The sequence below is a fragment of the Camelus bactrianus genome, chromosome 12, assembly GCF_048773025.1.
Source record: "Camelus bactrianus isolate YW-2024 breed Bactrian camel chromosome 12, ASM4877302v1, whole genome shotgun sequence".
Classification (NCBI taxonomy): Eukaryota; Metazoa; Chordata; class Mammalia; order Artiodactyla; family Camelidae; genus Camelus; species Camelus bactrianus.
In genome coordinates, this window is record NC_133550.1 from 4357836 (window position 1) to 4385196 (window position 27361).

General features: G+C 47.4%; 2 protein-coding genes across 24 annotated transcripts; one reads left to right on the forward strand and one right to left on the reverse strand.

Annotated features, from left to right (window-relative positions):
* Positions 1–133: 133 nt before the first annotated feature.
* On the forward strand, positions 134–8804 carry LOC141579341 (GDP-fucose protein O-fucosyltransferase 2-like). 10 transcript variants are annotated; one of them, XM_074374564.1, is made up of 6 exons: positions 134–347; positions 676–737; positions 1737–1969; positions 4114–4215; positions 5108–5237; positions 6833–7641. In XM_074374564.1, exons 1-4 carry the CDS (start codon positions 258–260, stop codon positions 4119–4121), a joined length of 393 nt encoding a protein of 130 aa, XP_074230665.1. In that variant the 5' UTR covers positions 134–257; the 3' UTR covers positions 4122–4215; positions 5108–5237; positions 6833–7641. The 10 variants fall into 10 exon arrangements, 8 of the variants coding, with proteins under 8 accessions (XP_074230665.1, XP_074230663.1, XP_074230666.1 ...); XM_074374562.1 differs by having other exon boundaries at positions 4114–4280; positions 6833–7640; XM_074374565.1 differs by having other exon boundaries at positions 4114–5237; positions 6830–8804.
* LOC141579339 (GDP-fucose protein O-fucosyltransferase 2-like) lies at positions 4972–27295 on the reverse strand. 14 transcript variants are annotated; one of them, XR_012510513.1, is made up of 6 exons: positions 27069–27295; positions 26679–26740; positions 25447–25679; positions 22190–22247; positions 19312–21282; positions 14779–18601 (listed from the first exon to the last, which is right to left on the reverse strand). XR_012510513.1 is itself a non-coding variant. In XM_074374553.1 (5 exons), the coding sequence occupies exons 1-4, from the start codon at positions 27156–27158 to the stop codon at positions 22231–22233; spliced, it is 402 nt and encodes a 133-aa protein (XP_074230654.1). In that variant the 5' UTR covers positions 27159–27295; the 3' UTR covers positions 18623–21282; positions 22190–22230. The 14 variants fall into 14 exon arrangements, 5 of the variants coding, with proteins under 5 accessions (XP_074230653.1, XP_074230654.1, XP_074230656.1 ...); XR_012510517.1 differs by lacking the exon at positions 14779–18601 and adding an exon at positions 23147–23313 and having other exon boundaries at positions 18622–21282; positions 22190–22319; XR_012510518.1 differs by lacking the exon at positions 14779–18601 and adding an exon at positions 23147–23313 and having other exon boundaries at positions 18623–21282.
* Between the last annotated feature and the right edge of the window lie 66 nt (positions 27296–27361).

The following is a 27361-nucleotide window of genomic DNA, read 5'->3' on the forward strand; positions in this document are numbered from 1 at the left end:
GGCCCCGCCCAGCTGTCCCATAAGCCTCCCCCCACCCCCGTCCTGGCTGTGCCCTGGCTCCCATTGGCTCCGCAAGTTCTGCCCTCGCACCACTAGACTCGGGAGGACGCACGACGCAAGCGCTAGGGGAGGGCCCCGCGGAGTTGCCATGGTTACAGGCGCCACGCTCTGCGCGGGCCGGCGTGCACTTCTGGGGCGGGTAGCGGGCTCCGGAAGTGTGCAGCTGCCCGGGACCATGGCGGTGCTTGCTGCTGGGGATGGCGGCTTGCTCGGCCGGGCGACTAGTTCTGGCCTGGTCAGTCGGCGGCCGACATCCTCTCTGGGGCGGCGTCCCACAGACGGTAAACGTACGTCCGTGCCGTCGGTGGGGCCGGCGGACATGAACCGGGGTGGGATCGGGGTTGGGGCGGTGGCCGGGGAGGGCTGTGGTGCCGGGGAGCGTGTTGGGGCGGGGCGGGGCAGGGCTTGGGCACAGCCTCAAGCTTTCCTCCCCCTCAGGCCCTGGGGCTGGGGCCGCGAGTCTGGGTCTCCCTTGGTGGCCGCGGCCTCCCAGAACCCCCCGGGAAGGGCAGGCGGAGGACCCATCATAGATGAAGCGGGGCCTTACCCGGGTTTTGAAGAGCCCCAGAATCAGATGTTGGAATGGGGTGGCTTATCAGTCTTGTTCCTCTGCAGGGAAATTTCAGTTCCATCCAGATGTTGGTTCCTTCAGTCAACCTCAGGAATAAGACACAAGGGTCAGTGCCGATAAGCAGTTATCTAAGGCTTGACTCAAAATAAACTATGCGGGGTGTAGGGATGGTAGATGGGACCCTCCCTCTTGAAGTTAGCAGTCTTCTGGAATTAGAGGCCCCAGTTGAGGATTACATCCTCATCTGCAGTAATGGAGTTTGTGAGAAACACACAGAGAAGGGAGGGGTGTGGTGGCGGTAACTCATTACAGAATCCAGGACCCTTGCCTGGCTCTTGTGTAGAAGAGTCTAGCCTTGGATAGGGCAACAGTTATCAAAGTGTATCCAAGGCCCCTGAGGTGCAAGACCATTTTCATAGAAACGCCGGGATGTCACCTGCCTTTTGCACACTCTTGCTCTCCCGAGTTCCTGCGGGGTTTTCCAGGGAAAACCTGGCCTGCGATACCACAAAACAGGGAATGCAGAGGCAGATAGGAGAATTCAGCTCTCACCAGTCCAAAAGAGATTTGCAGAAATTAAAATCACTGCTATTCTTCTCACTAATGATTTTTCTTTTGAAAAATAGAATTATATTTTGTTTAAGAGTATTAATGGTAACTTACAGTAGATTGTTAATATTTTTAAGTGAATTCATACACTTTTTCTAACTTCTTGTTTAACTTCTAACACAGGAAATATTGATAGATTAAACTCACATAAATAGCAGCCTTTTGGAGTTCTCAGTAATTGTTAAGAGTGTATAGGGTTCTGTAGAACAAGAAGTTTGAGAGCCCCTGGAGAACGGGTGCTCAGATGCTAGTCGGGTGCTTAGTGGTGTTAGACGGATGCCAAGATGTCTTCCGCAACTGCTCCCGGACTTGAAGTAATTGGCCACATGGAGATGGGTGGGCAGTGCCTCCACTTTACAAACCAGAAGCTGCTGAATGTGTCTGGAGTCTAGGCCATGGGCTGTGCAGGGATTCCCGTTGTATCTGTTCTATCTAAGCCTGGATTCCTGTGCAGAGGCCTGGCCCTGAAGACCCGCTCTCCTTTGCTCCCTGCCAGGTACCTTCTGTGTGACTTCAACCCTCCAGAGGGCTTCAACCTCCGTAGGAACGTCTGCATCCACATTGCCTTCCTCCTGAAGACCCTGCTGAAGATGGAGGAGCCGGTACTGGTGCAATTCCCTTGGGGCCACCTCTACCACTGGCAGAGCCCCGATCCCTGGTCCGACTCCTTTGACCTCCCAAGTCTCAACAGAAACATCCCTGACATTGAGTACGAGCAGTTCATTGCAGGTGAGGTGGTGGTCATTTAACTGGGGCCAGGTGGTCTTTGTTCTGGTTCCGATCTGAACATCGGGCCATCTTACTTTGGACTTGTCGGTCTGCTTAGGGGCCCTGCTCATGTTTCCTACACTGCAGGTGAATTTGGTTTTTCCATAGTTTTTTCGGGAAGTCAATTTGAAGTGTATGAGCTCTATGTCCCCTCCCCTCTGAAAACCCTGGCCTCCTGGTGAGATGGAGCGGTGACAAGGAGGCCACTGCCACAGAGGCCCTTGTCCCAGAAAGAGTCGCTCGCTGTGCAGTCAGGGCTGTTCTTACCTGTAGGAAAACACGATGTGTGTGTAACATGGGCCACGTGCTGGAGAAGATATGTAACTGCCCATCCAGTATAATTTGGTCCTGCTCAAGCTACCCATTTTAAATTTTGTAAGAGGGAAGAGTTCAAGATTTTCTTTGAATAAAGGTATTTAGAGCTTATCAATTTTTTTTAAATTGAAATGTGATTGATTTACAATGTTTTGTTAGTTTCAGTTATACAGCTGTTTTGTTAGTTTCAGGTATGCAGCATAGTGATTCAGTTGTACATATACATAGTCTATTCTTTTTCAGGTTCTTTTCCATTATATGTTGCAAGATACTGAATATTCTTCCCTGTGTTCTACAGTGAATCCTTGTCGTTTGTCTGTTTTACATATAGTAATTTGTATCTGTTAATCTCAAACACCTAAGTTTGTTTTATAAGCCTGTGAGTCTGTTTTTTGTTTTATAGATAAGTCCATTTGTATCATGTTTTTAAAAATTCCACATATAAATGATATCATATGATACTTGTCTTTGTCTAACTTATTTCACCTAGTGAGATAATCTCCAGTTCCATCCATGTTGCTGTAAATGGCCTTAATTCCTTCTTTGTTATGACTGAGTAATATTCTGTTATATCTAAATACCACATCTTTATCCAGTCATTTGTCAGTGAATGTTTAGGTTGCTTCTATGTCTTGGCCATTGTAAACAGTGCTCCTGTGAAAATTGGGGTGCAGGTATCTTTTGGAATGAAGGTTCCCTCTGGATATATGCCCAGGAGTGGGATTGCTGGATTAGGTGATAAGCCTTTTTTTTTTTTTTTTTTTTTTTTTTTTTTGTCTTTTGAGGAATCTCCATACTGTTTTCCACAGTGGCTGCACCAAACTACATTCCCACCAACAATGTAGGAGGGTTTCCTTTTCTCCACAGCCTCTCCGGCATTTATGGTTTGTGGACTTTTGAATGATGGCCATTCTGACTGGTGTGAAATGATAACATTGTAGTTGTGAGTTGCATTTCTCTGATAATTGAACGATATTAAGCATTTTTTATATACCTATTGGCCATCTGTGTGTCTTCTTTGGAGAATTGCTTGTTTAGTTGTTCTGCCCATTTTTGGATTTGGTTGTTTATTTTTTTCTTATTAAGTTGTATGAACTATTTATATAGCCTAGAAATTAAGCCATGGTCAGTCTCATCTTTTGCAAATATTTTCTCCCATTCCATAGGTTGTCTTTTAGTTTTACTTATGGTTTCTATTGCTGTGCAAAAGTTTATAAGTTTAATTAGGTCTCATTTATTTATTTTGGCTTTTATTTCTGTTGCTTGGGTTGCTTAGATTGCCCTACAAAAACATTGCTGAGATGTATGTCAAATAATGTTTTGCCTATGTTTTCTTGTGAGAAGTTTATAGTGTCGTGTGTAATATTTAAGTCTTTAAGCCATTTTGAATTTGTTTCTTTTTGGTTTTTTTGCGACTCTATTGTATGCTTTTGATTTGTGGTTACCTTATTCTTCAAATATATCAGCCCATTACTATATCTATTTCCTTTAGACTGATAATCACGTAGGCTCCAACACATCCTAAGAATAACGAAGAAAAAAAAAGAAAGAAAAAAATCTACATTTTCTTGCTCCCCTCTCCCATTCCCAACTTTTTTTATTTTGATGTCCTTTTTCATTTTTACATCTTTATGTTTATTCTCTTGCAACTCGTTTTTGCATTTCCAACTATGGTTTTCCTGTTTCTATAGCATCCTGCTTCCTTTCTGTTTAGAATAGAACCTTTTAATGTCTCTGTTAGGTTCAATATTGCTGAGTTATCTCACCTCCCCCTCCCCCCTTCCCCCCAGGCCTCTGAATCCTCAGTCCAGGGAAGCTAAACCATTCTAGCCTTCATCGGTTCTGGGAAAGCAATCTTCAGAGTGGGAAAAGACATTGAAAAATAATATTCTGTGAGTTGCACTCTACCCTTGCCCAGAGATGAGAAACATCTGAAGGTGGAGGAAAACAGTTGGAGGTGGGGAACACAAAGTCTTTTCTCCTTTTGCTACTGAAGAAATGATTGCTTTTGTAATTAGTGATGATGCCCTTTAAATTGGTGAGATCGAGATTCCACAGCTTCAGCGCCTGTGAATAACCAGCTGGGAGAAAGCTCTCTAGGGCCCCTGCAGTGGGAAAGGCAGCCCCTCTGAGCACCTGTTGTTCTGTATTCTTCCTGCCTCCACACGGGTTCCCTAGACACCGTGCAGGACGATGCAGTTACCCAAGGTGGAGGACGGGGAGACCCCTGCTGTGTGGCGAGCCACAGAAGCCCACACTTGAAGGACAAAATGTAGAGTAGTGGGGCGGTCATAGGAACAGGGGATGGTTGAGACCCAGGATGGTGTCCTGGAGTCCAGCAGCCAAGGCTGGTGGGGCAGATGGGGCCCAGGGGCATGGGCAGTCCTTGAGGGATCTGAAGCAAAGATAGGAACCAAGAGACTGGATTCGTGTGGGGGTACGGCACCCCTTGGAGGCTGTGGGGCAGCTCAGTGGGCCCAGGGGGAGCGGGCACTTCCCCAAAGCTGGGTTGACAGGTCACAACCAACTCACTGGGGACCGAGAGGCACTGAGTCATTTTTAACTTTTTGTCCCTCTTCCTGGAAAAGAAACTGCTGCCTGTTAAATAGCCTGTGTCGTTAGTGAGAATTAAAGACATGAAGCAAGATTGCCTCAAAAGTCATCCATTGTGTAGTTGTTAATAAGGGTCAAATGAAAACTTGAATAGATGAAATGAAGCATTCATCAGAGGATTTGAAACTCCTTTAAAATAAAAATTCTTGCTGCCTTTGTTCTTCATTTCAGGGTTCACTTGGTGATAATAATCATAACCAAAGCAACAGCAAACCCTTACAGTACTCTGTCCTGCTGTTCCAGGAACGCTGTGTTCATGACAACCCAATGAGTTGGCACCACTATGAGTTCCACTTTAAAGGTAAGGACATTCATTAATCGCACGGCTAATAAATGGCAGAGCTGGGACTTGAACCCGAGCTCTCTGGCCCCAGAGACCCCTCTCAGCCCCTTCACTGCAGCTCATCACTTGGCATGCCCGACACAGGCCAGCATTTACGAGCAGCGTGACCTTGGCCAAGGCTGCTTCACTGCTTGGTCTCTGATTCCTCATCTGTAGAATGGGGGTGTGGGCAGTGAACTCTGTGAGCTCAGTGGTCACTTCCTCCAGCTCTGCAATTCTACTGCTTTGAGTTAGTATAGTAAGTATCCGAGCCCCTACATGGCCCACACATGGGCTGGCGCTTTGCTAGGCCCTGGGTTACGGAGCAAAGTAAGATCCGCCTGCTCCTCCGAGGAGCCTGTGTCCCTCCACGGCAAACAGCTGCGAGGCCCAGGCTCCCTCGCTGGCGGTCGGGGGCTGGGCAGGAAAGTCTGATAAGAGAAGATGGAGGCAGAGCCCCTCCGGGAACAGTGGTGGCCACACAGCTCTCAGGAGCGAGAGCCTCTGTCCAGGCTGCTGACAGGGGGATCCTCATGAGGCCAGTATTCCCCCCAACCTAAGCCCTCAGGACAAAGATCCAGCCATCCCTGCAGTGTCACCATAGAGCCAGTCCATCCTCATCACTGTGCCTCTGTGCTCCTTTGTCCTCGGGCCTCTCTTCCCCCTACACCCAGAAGACTCTTCTCCCTCTCTTCTCTGAGTGCCCCCTCACTTCACCCGTGGTCCCTGCTTCCTGGGCCACCATCACTGGAGTTGACGCTTTGCACCTTCACAACCCCGTTTGATCAGGAGCCTGGGTTGGCCTCCTTGTGCTCACTTTCCACCTTCAGATGATTGCTCCTCCCCTCGTGGGAGCACATGGAAAACCCAGATCCTTTCCTAGCAGTGCCTGCCACCTGGCCTCCCTGCTCATCTGCCTCAGTCAGGAGCACCTGGACCACCAGCTCTGTATTGCCTCGCCTCCTACCATCAAGATGTCAAAGTTCATTCTCCTTCCACCTCCCAGTATGGTCATTGTAGGGTCTTCTTCTCCATCAGCCTGAGCCAGCCACCCCCCATTCACCCTACCCCCGGGCTCATACCCGGGCGTGTCTCCACCCCAGGTCCAGCCTCTCTCCTTTAAGTGCCCACCTCTAGCCGTCCAGCTTCTTCTCCACCAGCCTCCCTGGCCCTCCTTCACCCTCACTGGGGCATCATGTGCTGACTCCTCTGCTTTCCTGCCTGTCCACGTTCCTCTTACTTCCACTTCCCCACCTTCCAGCTCTGCATCCACAGTCAGCACTCTCTTTATGACAGACAAAACGCCCTTGAGCCTTGACCTTTTCAGTTCCTCACCAGGCCGACTTCCATCTCGGTTCACCCAGCTCTACTTGTTCTGAGCCTGCAGGCAGCAGGCTCTCCCAGCACAGATTTCCAAGACTACAAATCAATGCCCACCATGTTGCCGCTGCCAGGCAATCCTCCAGGATTTCTATAGTGAGCACATTTCACCACTTATCACTCAGTGGTGTCAACATTCTCTGCTCTCTGCACACCTCTAACCTTCCCTCTGTCTCTTCCCTGACTCCCAGCAGATGGTCATGCCTCCTGCTTCAGAGAGAATGACATGTCACTGGAAAGGAACTCGCTCACCTGCAGCAAATCTGCTCACCTCACCTTTTATCTGTCCCTTTCCCACCTGGACTGTAGCTGTAGTTGTTCTTAATTCAGTGAGTTTAGTTGACATATATACACACAGTTAAAAGCATAGCACACTATCGGCTACCTTCTAGGGGTTACTTTTTCAATTTAACATGGAGTGTGTGATTCATCCACTTCATTGCATGTACCTGCAGTTCATTTGTTTTAACTGATCTTAAATGTTGTGTGTGTGAAAGTAACACAAGGCAAGGGTAAGCCAGGATTCAGGATGCTGGTTACTTCCTGTGAGAAGAGGCCAAGAGCAGGATAGGTAAAGAGGACACAGTATGTCACTGTCAATATTCCTGTTATGATGCTGGGTGATAGGTTCATAACTGTGTCTTATAATATTAATTTTAATACATAAATAATTCTGACAGGCAAATAAGATGAGAATGTGTCATGAACCAAGACATACAATGGGTAATATTACATCATTATTGTTATGTAATCTTGTTATATTATATATTAATCATAATCTTACATTATTTGTTATGGGTTATATATTATATAGATGCATGAATAATATATTATGTATATGAACACCTACATATGCATTATATACTATCTGCTAATAAATAAACAGAAGATAATATGCTAGTATATCTTCTATTATGTATTATTTAATAATTAATAACATACTCTATCCTGTTATATGACATGGAACATAATCTTTAATAAAATAAGAAATCTGTCAATATATATTGGTAATTAATAAAATTTAAAAAAACAGCCCACAGCTTTTAACGCCGACACCGCTCCAGCTGTCACTGTGATTTCTCTTCCCTTTCATGGCCGAGGTCCTCACAGTGCTATCCGTTCCCCCTTTCATCTCCTTATCCTGAACCTTCCTCCTCCTCCCATCCCATGCTGCCTTCTGCCCCGTGGCCCCTCTAGTCTCCAGCGGCCTCTGGGGCACTGATCTGCGGGCACGGTCTCAGGCCCCAGCTCACCTGCCTGTCCGCCGCCTCTGCCACCGCTGGTGGGGGCGGGGCGGGGGTCAGAGTGCACCCCTTGTCCTGGAAGAGAACACAGCACAGACTGTGACCAGCAGCAGGTGTGGCCGGGAACTGCAGGACTTGGGGGAGAGCCAGACTGTCTGCATCCAGACCTGGGGCACTTGGAGTGTGAAGAAGCCCCGTCCTCACTGCCCCTGAAGTGAGGAAAACACCCTCAGGTGAGTTAAAGTGCTTATGACCTAGGTCTGTTGGCTGGAAAGGACAAACGGGCCCCTAAGGGGAGGGTAGTTGATGTTCCAGGCCCCACCAAAGCCCTAAGGGCTGGCGGGGAACCAGGCTGGACGCTCCACTGGACCCAGTGCCCCCTCGGGGGTGGGGCCTTCGGGAACAAGCAGAAAGCCCTCTGTCTCTGGGGGGGAACGGGGCAGTGTGGGAGCATCCCTGAAGCGAGTCAAGTGAAGTCAGGGCCTGTGGGATCCATTTGTATGGCCACATCGAGCCTCAGCAGAAGCCACAGCAGGAGTGGATTCCTGTCTCTCCAGCTGTCATCCTCGTGTCTGAGTGCCAGGCTTCAGACCCGATCCCCTGGGGCGCTAGGACAGTTATAGAAAGAGGCGGCTCGGGGAGGCCTCAAGAGGGTGGTACTGGCCTTGCTGCCAACACGATTACATGAAGATCAAACAATCCATCGATGGGAAGAAAATAAGAACCATGGTCACCTCTGGACCCCAAGCTTAGACGTGGTGCATGGGGGACATTTATCGACAATTCAGCGAGGTTCTGGCCAGAGCTAGAGGCCAGGGCAGCAAGCCGGGAGTGACCCTGAGGAGCATCATTGTGCAGAGGCTGGACTGGGTGTCTGCAGGCTCCTCCCAGGAGAAGCCTCAGAGTTTGGGAAGTGGCTAACATGTTTCCTTCATGTCACCAGCAAGTGGTGCCACCTGTGGAAAATCAGCTGTGATCCTGAGATGGGTCAGCCCTGGGTGATGTGATAAAGGCTCCTACAAGAGGGGGCGCCAGATGGACAGTGAACCAACCAACAGGCTGATGAGATTCCCACCTGTGTTTATCGTGCTTTCGTAGCCAAAAATGAGGAGAGAGTTGAATGGCTCACCATGAATATTTTAACAACTTTAGAGAGTTCCATGTCTCACTGCATTTAAGTGTCACCTGGAAGAATTCAAGCAGTGTCTAGACCCAGGGGAGGCAAACGGCCTCTCGGTTCCTCTTCAACCTGGCAAACCCAGCAGCCCTCTATGGCCAGACCTTGGCAAGTGCCTTCCCTTGTTATAACAAAACCCTTCCCCCGCACGCCTGTGGTAAGCTTTTGTTTTTTTTAATTAATGGGAATGAAGGTACCTTACAGCCTCCACAGACTTTTCCTTAGGGCTTCTCTCCTTAGACCCGGGCCCCCCGCTGCCCTGGGTCCTGCACTGCAGAAGGTTCCCCTGGCCCTGACACTTCCTCTGGCCACGCCCTCCATCGGGTGGAGTCAGCAAGGCCAAGGGGACATGGTCATTGGCTCCATCCCATGCTCTAGAAACCCAGGACGCCTAATGCCCTGCCTCAGCAGCCCCTGACCCATTTCTAGTGCCTGCACCGGCTCTCCCCGGAGTTCAGATTCCCAGGACTCACAGAGAGGCCAAAGGGCAGCTGTTTGCATGGAGGTTATAGGCAGAGCCCGGACGTGAAATCTGAGTGTCCCCCTGTGCACATCCAAGGCCACTTATGGCAAGGGATGGACCCAGCATTGGGAAGAAAAGGGTCAGGCTAGTGATCAGAGTCTGGGAATCAGCTCTCCCCACACACTCACTTTCTTTGCAGGACTCCCCTGAGTCTGGTTGTTCTAATTTTGAACCTGGCCTTCCCCCTTATAATGAATGTATATTTGTAAAGGCAGGACTTTAGAACCTACTGCACTTAAAATGTTTAGATATATAGAATGTGAGCTCCCAGGTATGCTCTGGCCCTGCACTTCCAAGGGTCCAGAGCATTTATGTTGGCTCTACTGAGACTGTAAGTGGCAAAGACCATCTCCAGAGAGGAGGGGCTCCTGCTTCACGGTCCGAAGTCAGGATCTTCTGAGCGGATAAAACAATGGACACTGAGACCCTCAATTGTAAATTGATTTAGAATAACGCCAAAGGTGTGTATGACGTGTGTGTGCGCACGCACGCACCTGGGGAATTGTGTGGTACATGACTGTGAGTGTGTGTGTGGCTGTGCGCGCACGCGCCTGGGGATGTGTGTGGTTGTGTGTATGCTATGTGTGTGTGTGCGTCTGAGGACGTGTATGGTTGTGTGTATGGTATGTGTGTGTGTGGTACATGAGTCCATGTACGTGTGTGTGTAGGGAATGTATGTGGGCCAGAGTCAGTGCGTCTGCACGTGTGTTTGTGTGTATGTGCATGCATTTGTTTTAACAGTAGAAGCTGTCCTTTAGAATTATGAAGTAGTAAAATTTGTATGATGTCTTTTGCTGTATAATTCAAAATTAAAAAAATCTTCAGTCACTAGAAATTTATTCCCCCCCGATTCTGACTTTATTTTTCCATATTGATATGTCTTCATTTTACTGATGAAGAAACTTAGCTTAGAGATGTTAACTGACTCAACCAAGGACATGGAGCTCGCGCACCCAGGGCCAGGACGCAGTCCAAGCCACGCTGCTCCAGAGGCCTGGAGCCCTACTCAAGATCACGCGTTGCCTCTTGGCGGGGGAACAGATTCTGATGGGCTGTGGCCAGCGTGCAGGCTGCCCAAACTGGGGACACGGGAAGCCGGGCAGAGAGTACCAGACAGCAGAGAAGAGTGAAGCCCTGCTCAGAAATTAGATACGTTCCTAGATCTTGGATGAGTAAGGAGGCTCACTGCTCATCCTTGATCCCTTTGCTGGTGGCCAAAAGGGACCAAGGTCCACGAGAGCACTTCTGGGAGCTGCCTGCCAAAACCTGCAAAAGGACTGCTCAGGACTGGCTCTGCAGTAGGAGCAGAGGAAGGAAATGTCACCTCTTGGTGGACATTATTGGTTATGGCAGTAGGAGGCCTAGCAGCCTCGGTATAGTGGTGGCAGGACAGGGTCCTAGTGGATGATCGTTTTCACCTCTCTTAAAAATCATTGCTTCATATATTGTATCCATTTTGTGGTTTATTTTAGGGTGGTAAATATGGTCTCTGTTACTCCATATTAGCTGGATTGATTAATTTTTTTATTGTTAATTTTCTCTTCAATGATTTGGAAGCTATATTGCCTTTTAATGAAAATTCTCTCTAAATTTTTATAAATCATCTCTAAGTTCATAACTTTATATGTAATTGGACCAGTATTCCTATAACACTATCAAAACTGAAATAACCTATTAGATCCCGTTCCTCAATAATGATAAATTTAGCATATTTTACCTCTCTGCTGTTCCAGATAGTGTGTGTGTGCGTTTGTGTGTGTGCGTGTGTGTGTGTGTGTGTGTGTGTGTATGTGTCCTCCAGTTACTATGTTTAGACAGTTGCTTCCAGTTTGTTATATTAACAATGAAATATAGCTATAAACTTCCTGGATTTCATTGCTCACTACCACTATTTAATACCATGTCTTTCCCACTTTTGAGTTATTTACTTATCGGACTTTTCAAATCAACTGGACACATGATTGGCTAAGTTTTTTCGAGAAGTGGACTTGGAACACTTTCATGTCTATATGAAGCTTTATGTTCTCCTCCTCAACAACTCTCAGGGTGTTGTTGATGGCCCAAGCCTTGTTTTAAAATATGGCATTGTTTTTCATCACCAAAAAAACAAAAAAGTTTTCTTGATTTAAATTGCTGTCTTTTTATGACTGGCTAGTCTTTTCTGGTGGATAGAGATTTACTTAACCTTCCCCCTTCTTTTCGCCATAACTCGGATTCATTGAGATGCATGTTTTTACCATTTCTCAGATGGGCTTCCGCTTTGACTTCCACTTTAAACCATCACCCCACTCTTTTTCTCCATGCTTATTCCTGAAAAAGTGAGCTCTCTATCGGATTAAAGGTGGTTCCCGTCAGAGATGTGTGGCTCCCTGTCCAAAGGTCCAAATGAAGAGTAAAGGAAAGATTCCTGTTTCTGGTGGTTACATTTTGTCAGCTTAGAGATCTAGTTATCCGTGTGGCTGCGGTGGAATCTGCAATATCTTGGCTCAGAGTTTCCTTTTTCTGGCTTACTAGGGGAGCCGCAATAGCTGGGGTCACGGCGCTGTGGCCGTTATCAGGATCCCGGGACTGAGGCAGCCCCTCTCCCCCCTTGTTATTTTGATCTTGCAAACTGGGTCCCAGCTATGCGAACCCTGCACCTGGCGGCCAGGATCGCCCCCCACGTGACGTGTCCCCAGTTCCTCGGCGTCCCTCACTGCTATCAGCTAGCTCCAGTAAGGGTGCGAGCTGGCTTCCACTGCGGTCTTTCCTCCTTCCTCTCCAGGCAGGCCGTCCTTTCCCACTAGATGTCCCTATACATTCTCTCCTGTGCTACATAAGCTGAAGGAATTCCTCAGGGTTTCCAGCAGGTACATGGCGCTCTTCTATGTTTGGACCCCTTCAGTGCTTGTAGTGGAAATTTAGGAGGTGGAAAGGAAGAGCTTGGGGGTTCTCCGTATCTAGGGGCTCCCTATCCAGCAGATTCAACTAACTGTGGTTTGAAAATATTCATGAAAAAAACAGTTTCAAAAAGCAACACTTGAATTTGCCATTCATTGACAACTACTTACATAGCATTCATGTTGTATTAGATACAGTGAGTAATCCAGAGATGATTTGAAGATATATATAAAGTACATGGGAGGGTGCACATAAGTTCCATGCAAGTCCTATGCCATTTTATACAAGAGGCGTCAGCATCCATGGATGTTGACTTCAGGGGGGAGTCCTGGAACCAGTGCCCCATGGTTACCAAGGGATGACTAGAAGTCCAGGCTCCTTATCCCAGCCTGTCAGGTCCCCATGTGGTCTGAAACCTACCTGTACCACACTTCCCTTGTCACTCTCCTCCAGCCCTGGCAGACTGTCCTTCGATTTTTGAACAGGCCACACTCACTGTGCTTCATATCTGGCCCCTAGAAATACCCGTTACTTTCTGAGCATGGCTCTGCTTTCACAAAAAGGGCTGCATTGTCACTAGAGAAGACACTGTGGGATTTCCTTTAAAAACTGAAAATAGACTTAACTCATGATCCAGCCTTCCCACTCCCGGGCATATGTCAGAAGAAAACTCTAATTCAAAAAGTCACATGCACCTCAATGCTCACAGCAGCACTATTTATAATAGCCAGGACATGGCAAAAACGCAAATGTCCGTCGACAGCTGACTAGATAAAGATGTAGTAGTATATTTATACAAAGGAATACTACTCAACCATTAAGAAGAACAAAATAATGTCATTTGCAGCAACATAGATGGATGTAGAGATAGTCATTCTAAGTGAAGTAAGCCAGAAAAAGAGAAGAATGCCATATAATATCACTTATACAAGTAGACAATCCCAATTGATTAGCCCATAAAAATCTCAAGCTCTGTGTGTTTGAATTTACACTCGCTCAGAACTAGGTTTACTTCTTCAAACAATGGCATGTACTCTTGTCAATTATAAGTATATTTCTGGGACTGAAATGAAATGTCCTTGCTGGAAAAGATTTGACAGTTAATCAGTGGAGAGGGAGCAGTTGAAGCCACGGGAATAAATGCCACCCACTGATAGTTTATCAAAGAAAAGGGAAGGAGGGCACTTCTGGTTCAGAAAATATGGCAGACCGGAAAATTGAAGACCCACTCACTAAACACTCATAAAAAAGTAGGACACAATGCCGCCAATATTTTCTTGGTTTTTTTTTTTTACAGGCATATTTATTGTGGTACGATTCCTGTATAGTAAATTACACATATTTCACATGTACTATTTGATGAATTTGATAGATGTCTACACCCAGAAAACCATCATCGCAATCAAGATAGCTAACATTTCCATAATTCTCCAAGAGGGACACTTTTCCAATTACCATATTTATCCCTTCCCATCCCCTTCTCTCCCTGGTAACCGTAAGTTTGTTTCTCTATGTCTGTGGGTCTGTTTCACTTTTGTAGATAAGTTCACTTGTGTCTTTTTTTAGATTCCACATATAAGTGATATTATATGGCATTCTTCTCTTTTTCTGGCTTACTTCACTTAGAATGACTATCTCTACATCCATCTATGTTGCTGCAAATGACATTATTTTGTTCTTCTTAATGGTTGAGTAGTATTCCTTTGTATAAATATACTACTACATCTTTATCTAGTCAGCTGTCGACGGACATTTGCGTTTTTGCCATGTCCTGGCTATTATAAATAGTGCTGCTGTGAGCATTGAGGTGCATGTGACTTTTTGAATTAGAGTTTTCTTCTGACATATGCCCGGGAGTGGGAAGGCTGGATCATGAGTTAAGTCTATTTTCAGTTTTTAAAGGAAATCCCACAGTGTCTTCTCTAGTGACAATGCAGCCCTTTTTGTGAAAGCAGAGCCATGCTCAGAAAGTAACGGGTATTTCTAGGGGCCAGATATGAAGCACAGTGAGTGTGGCCTGTTCAAAAATCGAAGGACAGTCTGCCAGGGCTGGAGGAGAGTGACAAGGGAAGTGTGGTACAGGTAGGTTTCAGACCACATGGGGACCTGACAGGCTGGGATAAGGAGCCTGGACTTCTAGTCATCCCTTGGTAACCATGGGGCACTGGTTCCAGGACTCCCCCCTGAAGTCAACATCCATGGATGCTGACGCCTCTTGTATAAAATGGCATAGGACTTGCATGGAACTTATGTGCACCCTCCCATGTACTTTATATATATCTTCAAATCATCTCTGGATTACTCACTGTATCTAATACAACATGAATGCTATGTAAGTAGTTGTCAATGAATGGCAAATTCAAGTGTTGCTTTTTGAAACTGTTTTTTTCATGAATATTTTCAAACCACAGTTAGTTGAATCTGCTGGATAGGGAGCCCCTAGATACGGAGAACCCCCAAGCTCTTCCTTTCCACCTCCTAAATTTCCACTACAAGCACTGAAGGGGTCCAAACATAGAAGAGCGCCATGTACCTGCTGGAAACCCTGAGGAATTCCTTCAGCTTATGTAGCACAGGAGAGAATGTATAGGGACATCTAGTGGGAAAGGACGGCCTGCCTGGAGAGGAAGGAGGAAAGACCGCAGTGGAAGCCAGCTCGCACCCTTACTGGAGCTAGCTGATAGCAGTGAGGGACGCCGAGGAACTGGGGACACGTCACGTGGGGGGCGATCCTGGCCGCCAGGTGCAGGGTTCGCATAGCTGGGACCCAGTTTGCAAGATCAAAATAACAAGGGGGGAGAGGGGCTGCCTCAGTCCCGGGATCCTGATAACGGCCACAGCGCCGTGACCCCAGCTATTGCGGCTCCCCTAGTAAGCCAGAAAAAGGAAACTCTGAGCCAAGATATTGCAGATTCCACCGCAGCCACACGGATAACTAGATCTCTAAGCTGACAAAATGTAACCACCAGAAACAGGAATCTTTCCTTTACTCTTCATTTGGACCTTTGGACAGGGAGCCACACATCTCTGACGGGAACCACCTTTAATCCGATAGAGAGCTCACTTTTTCAGGAATAAGCATGGAGAAAAAGAGTGGGGTGATGGTTTAAAGTGGAAGTCAAAGCGGAAGCCCATCTGAGAAATGGTAAAAACATGCATCTCAATGAATCCGAGTTATGGCGAAAAGAAGGGGGAAGGTTAAGTAAATCTCTATCCACCAGAAAAGACTAGCCAGTCATAAAAAGACAGCAATTTAAATCAAGAAAACTTTTTTGTTTTTTTGGTGATGAAAAACAATGCCATATTTTAAAACAAGGCTTGGGCCATCAACAACACCCTGAGAGTTGTTGAGGAGGAGAACATAAAGCTTCATATAGACATGAAAGTGTTCCAAGTCCACTTCTCGAAAAAACTTAGCCAATCATGTGTCCAGTTGATTTGAAAAGTCCGATAAGTAAATAACTCAAAAGTGGGAAAGACATGGTATTAAATAGTGGTAGTGAGCAATGAAATCCAGGAAGTTTATAGCTATATTTCATTGTTAATATAACAAACTGGAAGCAACTGTCTAAACATAGTAACTGGAGGACACATACACACACACACACACACACACACACGCACACACACAAACGCACACACACACTATCTGGAACAGCAGAGAGGTAAAATATGCTAAATTTATCATTATTGAGGAACGGGATCTAATAGGTTATTTCAGTTTTGATAGTGTTATAGGAATACTGGTCCAATTACATATAAAGTTATGAACTTAGAGATGATTTATAAAAATTTAGAGAGAATTTTCATTAAAAGGCAATATAGCTTCCAAATCATTGAAGAGAAAATTAACAATAAAAAAATTAATCAATCCAGCTAATATGGAGTAACAGAGACCATATTTACCACCCTAAAATAAACCACAAAATGGATACAATATATGAAGCAATGATTTTTAAGAGAGGTGAAAACGATCATCCACTAGGACCCTGTCCTGCCACCACTATACCGAGGCTGCTAGGCCTCCTACTGCCATAACCAATAATGTCCACCAAGAGGTGACATTTCCTTCCTCTGCTCCTACTGCAGAGCCAGTCCTGAGCAGTCCTTTTGCAGGTTTTGGCAGGCAGCTCCCAGAAGTGCTCTCGTGGACCTTGGTCCCTTTTGGCCACCAGCAAAGGGATCAAGGATGAGCAGTGAGCCTCCTTACTCATCCAAGATCTAGGAACGTATCTAATTTCTGAGCAGGGCTTCACTCTTCTCTGCTGTCTGGTACTCTCTGCCCGGCTTCCCGTGTCCCCAGTTTGGGCAGCCTGCACGCTGGCCACAGCCCATCAGAATCTGTTCCCCCGCCAAGAGGCAACGCGTGATCTTGAGTAGGGCTCCAGGCCTCTGGAGCAGCGTGGCTTGGACTGCGTCCTGGCCCTGGGTGCGCGAGCTCCATGTCCTTGGTTGAGTCAGTTAACATCTCTAAGCTAAGTTTCTTCATCAGTAAAATGAAGACATATCAATATGGAAAAATAAAGTCAGAATCGGGGGGGAATAAATTTCTAGTGACTGAAGATTTTTTTAATTTTGAATTATACAGCAAAAGACATCATACAAATTTTACTACTTCATAATTCTAAAGGACAGCTTCTACTGTTAAAACAAATGCATGCACATACACACAAACACACGTGCAGACGCACTGACTCTGGCCCACATACATTCCCTACACACACACGTACATGGACTCATGTACCACACACACACATACCATACACACAACCATACACGTCCTCAGACGCACACACACACATAGCATACACACAACCACACACATCCCCAGGCGCGTGCGCGCACAGCCACACACACACTCACAGTCATGTACCACACAATTCCCCAGGTGCGTGCGTGCGCACACACACGTCATACACACCTTTGGCGTTATTCTAAATCAATTTACAATTGAGGGTCTCAGTGTCCATTGTTTTATCCGCTCAGAAGATCCTGACTTCGGACCGTGAAGCAGGAGCCCCTCCTCTCTGGAGATGGTCTTTGCCACTTACAGTCTCAGTAGAGCCAACATAAATGCTCTGGACCCTTGGAAGTGCAGGGCCAGAGCATACCTGGGAGCTCACATTCTATATATCTAAACATTTTAAGTGCAGTAGGTTCTAAAGTCCTGCCTTTACAAATATACATTCATTATAAGGGGGAAGGCCAGGTTCAAAATTAGAACAACCAGACTCAGGGGAGTCCTGCAAAGAAAGTGAGTGTGTGGGGAGAGCTGATTCCCAGACTCTGATCACTAGCCTGACCCTTTTCTTCCCAATGCTGGGTCCATCCCTTGCCATAAGTGGCCTTGGATGTGCACAGGGGGACACTCAGATTTCACGTCCGGGCTCTGCCTATAACCTCCATGCAAACAGCTGCCCTTTGGCCTCTCTGTGAGTCCTGGGAATCTGAACTCCGGGGAGAGCCGGTGCAGGCACTAGAAATGGGTCAGGGGCTGCTGAGGCAGGGCATTAGGCGTCCTGGGTTTCTAGAGCATGGGATGGAGCCAATGACCATGTCCCCTTGGCCTTGCTGACTCCACCCGATGGAGGGCGTGGCCAGAGGAAGTGTCAGGGCCAGGGGAACCTTCTGCAGTGCAGGACCCAGGGCAGCGGGGGGCCCGGGTCTAAGGAGAGAAGCCCTAAGGAAAAGTCTGTGGAGGCTGTAAGGTACCTTCATTCCCATTAATTAAAAAAAACAAAAGCTTACCACAGGCGTGCGGGGGAAGGGTTTTGTTATAACAAGGGAAGGCACTTGCCAAGGTCTGGCCATAGAGGGCTGCTGGGTTTGCCAGGTTGAAGAGGAACCGAGAGGCCGTTTGCCTCCCCTGGGTCTAGACACTGCTTGAATTCTTCCAGGTGACACTTAAATGCAGTGAGACATGGAACTCTCTAAAGTTGTTAAAATATTCATGGTGAGCCATTCAACTCTCTCCTCATTTTTGGCTACGAAAGCACGATAAACACAGGTGGGAATCTCATCAGCCTGTTGGTTGGTTCACTGTCCATCTGGCGCCCCCTCTTGTAGGAGCCTTTATCACATCACCCAGGGCTGACCCATCTCAGGATCACAGCTGATTTTCCACAGGTGGCACCACTTGCTGGTGACATGAAGGAAACATGTTAGCCACTTCCCAAACTCTGAGGCTTCTCCTGGGAGGAGCCTGCAGACACCCAGTCCAGCCTCTGCACAATGATGCTCCTCAGGGTCACTCCCGGCTTGCTGCCCTGGCCTCTAGCTCTGGCCAGAACCTCGCTGAATTGTCGATAAATGTCCCCCATGCACCACGTCTAAGCTTGGGGTCCAGAGGTGACCATGGTTCTTATTTTCTTCCCATCGATGGATTGTTTGATCTTCATGTAATCGTGTTGGCAGCAAGGCCAGTACCACCCTCTTGAGGCCTCCCCGAGCCGCCTCTTTCTATAACTGTCCTAGCGCCCCAGGGGATCGGGTCTGAAGCCTGGCACTCAGACACGAGGATGACAGCTGGAGAGACAGGAATCCACTCCTGCTGTGGCTTCTGCTGAGGCTCGATGTGGCCATACAAATGGATCCCACAGGCCCTGACTTCACTTGACTCGCTTCAGGGATGCTCCCACACTGCCCCGTTCCCCCCCAGAGACAGAGGGCTTTCTGCTTGTTCCCGAAGGCCCCACCCCCGAGGGGGCACTGGGTCCAGTGGAGCGTCCAGCCTGGTTCCCCGCCAGCCCTTAGGGCTTTGGTGGGGCCTGGAACATCAACTACCCTCCCCTTAGGGGCCCGTTTGTCCTTTCCAGCCAACAGACCTAGGTCATAAGCACTTTAACTCACCTGAGGGTGTTTTCCTCACTTCAGGGGCAGTGAGGACGGGGCTTCTTCACACTCCAAGTGCCCCAGGTCTGGATGCAGACAGTCTGGCTCTCCCCCAAGTCCTGCAGTTCCCGGCCACACCTGCTGCTGGTCACAGTCTGTGCTGTGTTCTCTTCCAGGACAAGGGGTGCACTCTGACCCCCGCCCCGCCCCCACCAGCGGTGGCAGAGGCGGCGGACAGGCAGGTGAGCTGGGGCCTGAGACCGTGCCCGCAGATCAGTGCCCCAGAGGCCGCTGGAGACTAGAGGGGCCACGGGGCAGAAGGCAGCATGGGATGGGAGGAGGAGGAAGGTTCAGGATAAGGAGATGAAAGGGGGAACGGATAGCACTGTGAGGACCTCGGCCATGAAAGGGAAGAGAAATCACAGTGACAGCTGGAGCGGTGTCGGCGTTAAAAGCTGTGGGCTGTTTTTTTAAATTTTATTAATTACCAATATATATTGACAGATTTCTTATTTTATTAAAGATTATGTTCCATGTCATATAACAGGATAGAGTATGTTATTAATTATTAAATAATACATAATAGAAGATATACTAGCATATTATCTTCTGTTTATTTATTAGCAGATAGTATATAATGCATATGTAGGTGTTCATATACATAATATATTATTCATGCATCTATATAATATATAACCCATAACAAATAATGTAAGATTATGATTAATATATAATATAACAAGATTACATAACAATAATGATGTAATATTACCCATTGTATGTCTTGGTTCATGACACATTCTCATCTTATTTGCCTGTCAGAATTATTTATGTATTAAAATTAATATTATAAGACACAGTTATGAACCTATCACCCAGCATCATAACAGGAATATTGACAGTGACATACTGTGTCCTCTTTACCTATCCTGCTCTTGGCCTCTTCTCACAGGAAGTAACCAGCATCCTGAATCCTGGCTTACCCTTGCCTTGTGTTACTTTCACACACACAACATTTAAGATCAGTTAAAACAAATGAACTGCAGGTACATGCAATGAAGTGGATGAATCACACACTCCATGTTAAATTGAAAAAGTAACCCCTAGAAGGTAGCCGATAGTGTGCTATGCTTTTAACTGTGTGTATATATGTCAACTAAACTCACTGAATTAAGAACAACTACAGCTACAGTCCAGGTGGGAAAGGGACAGATAAAAGGTGAGGTGAGCAGATTTGCTGCAGGTGAGCGAGTTCCTTTCCAGTGACATGTCATTCTCTCTGAAGCAGGAGGCATGACCATCTGCTGGGAGTCAGGGAAGAGACAGAGGGAAGGTTAGAGGTGTGCAGAGAGCAGAGAATGTTGACACCACTGAGTGATAAGTGGTGAAATGTGCTCACTATAGAAATCCTGGAGGATTGCCTGGCAGCGGCAACATGGTGGGCATTGATTTGTAGTCTTGGAAATCTGTGCTGGGAGAGCCTGCTGCCTGCAGGCTCAGAACAAGTAGAGCTGGGTGAACCGAGATGGAAGTCGGCCTGGTGAGGAACTGAAAAGGTCAAGGCTCAAGGGCGTTTTGTCTGTCATAAAGAGAGTGCTGACTGTGGATGCAGAGCTGGAAGGTGGGGAAGTGGAAGTAAGAGGAACGTGGACAGGCAGGAAAGCAGAGGAGTCAGCACATGATGCCCCAGTGAGGGTGAAGGAGGGCCAGGGAGGCTGGTGGAGAAGAAGCTGGACGGCTAGAGGTGGGCACTTAAAGGAGAGAGGCTGGACCTGGGGTGGAGACACGCCCGGGTATGAGCCCGGGGGTAGGGTGAATGGGGGGTGGCTGGCTCAGGCTGATGGAGAAGAAGACCCTACAATGACCATACTGGGAGGTGGAAGGAGAATGAACTTTGACGTCTTGATGGTAGGAGGCGAGGCAATACAGAGCTGGTGGTCCAGGTGCTCCTGACTGAGGCAGATGAGCAGGGAGGCCAGGTGGCAGGCACTGCTAGGAAAGGATCTGGGTTTTCCATGTGCTCCCACGAGGGGAGGAGCAATCATCTGAAGGTGGAAAGTGAGCACAAGGAGGCCAACCCAGGCTCCTGATCAAACGGGGTTGTGAAGGTGCAAAGCGTCAACTCCAGTGATGGTGGCCCAGGAAGCAGGGACCACGGGTGAAGTGAGGGGGCACTCAGAGAAGAGAGGGAGAAGAGTCTTCTGGGTGTAGGGGGAAGAGAGGCCCGAGGACAAAGGAGCACAGAGGCACAGTGATGAGGATGGACTGGCTCTATGGTGACACTGCAGGGATGGCTGGATCTTTGTCCTGAGGGCTTAGGTTGGGGGGAATACTGGCCTCATGAGGATCCCCCTGTCAGCAGCCTGGACAGAGGCTCTCGCTCCTGAGAGCTGTGTGGCCACCACTGTTCCCGGAGGGGCTCTGCCTCCATCTTCTCTTATCAGACTTTCCTGCCCAGCCCCCGACCGCCAGCGAGGGAGCCTGGGCCTCGCAGCTGTTTGCCGTGGAGGGACACAGGCTCCTCGGAGGAGCAGGCGGATCTTACTTTGCTCCGTAACCCAGGGCCTAGCAAAGCGCCAGCCCATGTGTGGGCCATGTAGGGGCTCGGATACTTACTATACTAACTCAAAGCAGTAGAATTGCAGAGCTGGAGGAAGTGACCACTGAGCTCACAGAGTTCACTGCCCACACCCCCATTCTACAGATGAGGAATCAGAGACCAAGCAGTGAAGCAGCCTTGGCCAAGGTCACGCTGCTCGTAAATGCTGGCCTGTGTCGGGCATGCCAAGTGATGAGCTGCAGTGAAGGGGCTGAGAGGGGTCTCTGGGGCCAGAGAGCTCGGGTTCAAGTCCCAGCTCTGCCATTTATTAGCCGTGCGATTAATGAATGTCCTTACCTTTAAAGTGGAACTCATAGTGGTGCCAACTCATTGGGTTGTCATGAACACAGCGTTCCTGGAACAGCAGGACAGAGTACTGTAAGGGCTTGCTGTTGCTTTGGTTATGATTATTATCACCAAGTGAACCCTGAAATGAAGAACAAAGGCAGCAAGAATTTTTATTTTAAAGGAGTTTCAAATCCTCTGATGAATGCTTCATTTCATCTATTCAAGTTTTCATTTGACCCTTATTAACAACTACACAATGGATGACTTTTGAGGCAATCTTGCTTCATGTCTTTAATTCTCACTAACGACACAGGCTATTTAACAGGCAGCAGTTTCTTTTCCAGGAAGAGGGACAAAAAGTTAAAAATGACTCAGTGCCTCTCGGTCCCCAGTGAGTTGGTTGTGACCTGTCAACCCAGCTTTGGGGAAGTGCCCGCTCCCCCTGGGCCCACTGAGCTGCCCCACAGCCTCCAAGGGGTGCCGTACCCCCACACGAATCCAGTCTCTTGGTTCCTATCTTTGCTTCAGATCCCTCAAGGACTGCCCATGCCCCTGGGCCCCATCTGCCCCACCAGCCTTGGCTGCTGGACTCCAGGACACCATCCTGGGTCTCAACCATCCCCTGTTCCTATGACCGCCCCACTACTCTACATTTTGTCCTTCAAGTGTGGGCTTCTGTGGCTCGCCACACAGCAGGGGTCTCCCCGTCCTCCACCTTGGGTAACTGCATCGTCCTGCACGGTGTCTAGGGAACCCGTGTGGAGGCAGGAAGAATACAGAACAACAGGTGCTCAGAGGGGCTGCCTTTCCCACTGCAGGGGCCCTAGAGAGCTTTCTCCCAGCTGGTTATTCACAGGCGCTGAAGCTGTGGAATCTCGATCTCACCAATTTAAAGGGCATCATCACTAATTACAAAAGCAATCATTTCTTCAGTAGCAAAAGGAGAAAAGACTTTGTGTTCCCCACCTCCAACTGTTTTCCTCCACCTTCAGATGTTTCTCATCTCTGGGCAAGGGTAGAGTGCAACTCACAGAATATTATTTTTCAATGTCTTTTCCCACTCTGAAGATTGCTTTCCCAGAACCGATGAAGGCTAGAATGGTTTAGCTTCCCTGGACTGAGGATTCAGAGGCCTGGGGGGAAGGGGGGAGGGGGAGGTGAGATAACTCAGCAATATTGAACCTAACAGAGACATTAAAAGGTTCTATTCTAAACAGAAAGGAAGCAGGATGCTATAGAAACAGGAAAACCATAGTTGGAAATGCAAAAACGAGTTGCAAGAGAATAAACATAAAGATGTAAAAATGAAAAAGGACATCAAAATAAAAAAAGTTGGGAATGGGAGAGGGGAGCAAGAAAATGTAGATTTTTTTCTTTCTTTTTTTTTCTTCGTTATTCTTAGGATGTGTTGGAGCCTACGTGATTATCAGTCTAAAGGAAATAGATATAGTAATGGGCTGATATATTTGAAGAATAAGGTAACCACAAATCAAAAGCATACAATAGAGTCGCAAAAAAACCAAAAAGAAACAAATTCAAAATGGCTTAAAGACTTAAATATTACACACGACACTATAAACTTCTCACAAGAAAACATAGGCAAAACATTATTTGACATACATCTCAGCAATGTTTTTGTAGGGCAATCTAAGCAACCCAAGCAACAGAAATAAAAGCCAAAATAAATAAATGAGACCTAATTAAACTTATAAACTTTTGCACAGCAATAGAAACCATAAGTAAAACTAAAAGACAACCTATGGAATGGGAGAAAATATTTGCAAAAGATGAGACTGACCATGGCTTAATTTCTAGGCTATATAAATAGTTCATACAACTTAATAAGAAAAAAATAAACAACCAAATCCAAAAATGGGCAGAACAACTAAACAAGCAATTCTCCAATGAAGACACACAGATGGCCAATAGGTATATAAAAAATGCTTAATATCGTTCAATTATCAGAGAAATGCAACTCACAACTACAATGTTATCATTTCACACCAGTCAGAATGGCCATCATTCAAAAGTCCACAAACCATAAATGCCGGAGAGGCTGTGGAGAAAAGGAAACCCTCCTACATTGTTGGTGGGAATGTAGTTTGGTGCAGCCACTGTGGAAAACAGTATGGAGATTCCTCAAAAGACAAAAAAAAAAAAAAAAAAGGCTTATCACCTAATCCAGCAATCCCACTCCTGGGCATATATCCAGAGGGAACCTTCATTCCAAAAGATACCTGCACCCCAATTTTCACAGGAGCACTGTTTACAATGGCCAAGACATAGAAGCAACCTAAACATTCACTGACAAATGACTGGATAAAGATGTGGTATTTAGATATAACAGAATATTACTCAGTCATAACAAAGAAGGAATTAAGGCCATTTACAGCAACATGGATGGAACTGGAGATTATCTCACTAGGTGAAATAAGTTAGACAAAGACAAGTATCATATGATATCATTTATATGTGGAATTTTTAAAAACATGATACAAATGGACTTATCTATAAAACAAAAAACAGACTCACAGGCTTATAAAACAAACTTAGGTGTTTGAGATTAACAGATACAAATTACTATATGTAAAACAGACAAACGACAAGGATTCACTGTAGAACACAGGGAAGAATATTCAGTATCTTGCAACATATAATGGAAAAGAACCTGAAAAAGAATAGACTATGTATATGTACAACTGAATCACTATGCTGCATACCTGAAACTAACAAAACAGCTGTATAACTGAAACTAACAAAACATTGTAAATCAATCACATTTCAATTTAAAAAAAAATTGATAAGCTCTAAATACCTTTATTCAAAGAAAATCTTGAACTCTTCCCTCTTACAAAATTTAAAATGGGTAGCTTGAGCAGGACCAAATTATACTGGATGGGCAGTTACATATCTTCTCCAGCACGTGGCCCATGTTACACACACATCGTGTTTTCCTACAGGTAAGAACAGCCCTGACTGCACAGCGAGCGACTCTTTCTGGGACAAGGGCCTCTGTGGCAGTGGCCTCCTTGTCACCGCTCCATCTCACCAGGAGGCCAGGGTTTTCAGAGGGGAGGGGACATAGAGCTCATACACTTCAAATTGACTTCCCGAAAAAACTATGGAAAAACCAAATTCACCTGCAGTGTAGGAAACATGAGCAGGGCCCCTAAGCAGACCGACAAGTCCAAAGTAAGATGGCCCGATGTTCAGATCGGAACCAGAACAAAGACCACCTGGCCCCAGTTAAATGACCACCACCTCACCTGCAATGAACTGCTCGTACTCAATGTCAGGGATGTTTCTGTTGAGACTTGGGAGGTCAAAGGAGTCGGACCAGGGATCGGGGCTCTGCCAGTGGTAGAGGTGGCCCCAAGGGAATTGCACCAGTACCGGCTCCTCCATCTTCAGCAGGGTCTTCAGGAGGAAGGCAATGTGGATGCAGACGTTCCTACGGAGGTTGAAGCCCTCTGGAGGGTTGAAGTCACACAGAAGGTACCTGGCAGGGAGCAAAGGAGAGCGGGTCTTCAGGGCCAGGCCTCTGCACAGGAATCCAGGCTTAGATAGAACAGATACAACGGGAATCCCTGCACAGCCCATGGCCTAGACTCCAGACACATTCAGCAGCTTCTGGTTTGTAAAGTGGAGGCACTGCCCACCCATCTCCATGTGGCCAATTACTTCAAGTCCGGGAGCAGTTGCGGAAGACATCTTGGCATCCGTCTAACACCACTAAGCACCCGACTAGCATCTGAGCACCCGTTCTCCAGGGGCTCTCAAACTTCTTGTTCTACAGAACCCTATACACTCTTAACAATTACTGAGAACTCCAAAAGGCTGCTATTTATGTGAGTTTAATCTATCAATATTTCCTGTGTTAGAAGTTAAACAAGAAGTTAGAAAAAGTGTATGAATTCACTTAAAAATATTAACAATCTACTGTAAGTTACCATTAATACTCTTAAACAAAATATAATTCTATTTTTCAAAAGAAAAATCATTAGTGAGAAGAATAGCAGTGATTTTAATTTCTGCAAATCTCTTTTGGACTGGTGAGAGCTGAATTCTCCTATCTGCCTCTGCATTCCCTGTTTTGTGGTATCGCAGGCCAGGTTTTCCCTGGAAAACCCCGCAGGAACTCGGGAGAGCAAGAGTGTGCAAAAGGCAGGTGACATCCCGGCGTTTCTATGAAAATGGTCTTGCACCTCAGGGGCCTTGGATACACTTTGATAACTGTTGCCCTATCCAAGGCTAGACTCTTCTACACAAGAGCCAGGCAAGGGTCCTGGATTCTGTAATGAGTTACCGCCACCACACCCCTCCCTTCTCTGTGTGTTTCTCACAAACTCCATTACTGCAGATGAGGATGTAATCCTCAACTGGGGCCTCTAATTCCAGAAGACTGCTAACTTCAAGAGGGAGGGTCCCATCTACCATCCCTACACCCCGCATAGTTTATTTTGAGTCAAGCCTTAGATAACTGCTTATCGGCACTGACCCTTGTGTCTTATTCCTGAGGTTGACTGAAGGAACCAACATCTGGATGGAACTGAAATTTCCCTGCAGAGGAACAAGACTGATAAGCCACCCCATTCCAACATCTGATTCTGGGGCTCTTCAAAACCCGGGTAAGGCCCCGCTTCATCTATGATGGGTCCTCCGCCTGCCCTTCCCGGGGGGTTCTGGGAGGCCGCGGCCACCAAGGGAGACCCAGACTCGCGGCCCCAGCCCCAGGGCCTGAGGGGGAGGAAAGCTTGAGGCTGTGCCCAAGCCCTGCCCCGCCCCGCCCCAACACGCTCCCCGGCACCACAGCCCTCCCCGGCCACCGCCCCAACCCCGATCCCACCCCGGTTCATGTCCGCCGGCCCCACCGACGGCACGGACGTACGTTTACCGTCTGTGGGACGCCGCCCCAGAGAGGATGTCGGCCGCCGACTGACCAGGCCAGAACTAGTCGCCCGGCCGAGCAAGCCGCCATCCCCAGCAGCAAGCACCGCCATGGTCCCGGGCAGCTGCACACTTCCGGAGCCCGCTACCCGCCCCAGAAGTGCACGCCGGCCCGCGCAGAGCGTGGCGCCTGTAACCATGGCAACTCCGCGGGGCCCTCCCCTAGCGCTTGCGTCGTGCGTCCTCCCGAGTCTAGTGGTGCGAGGGCAGAACTTGCGGAGCCAATGGGAGCCA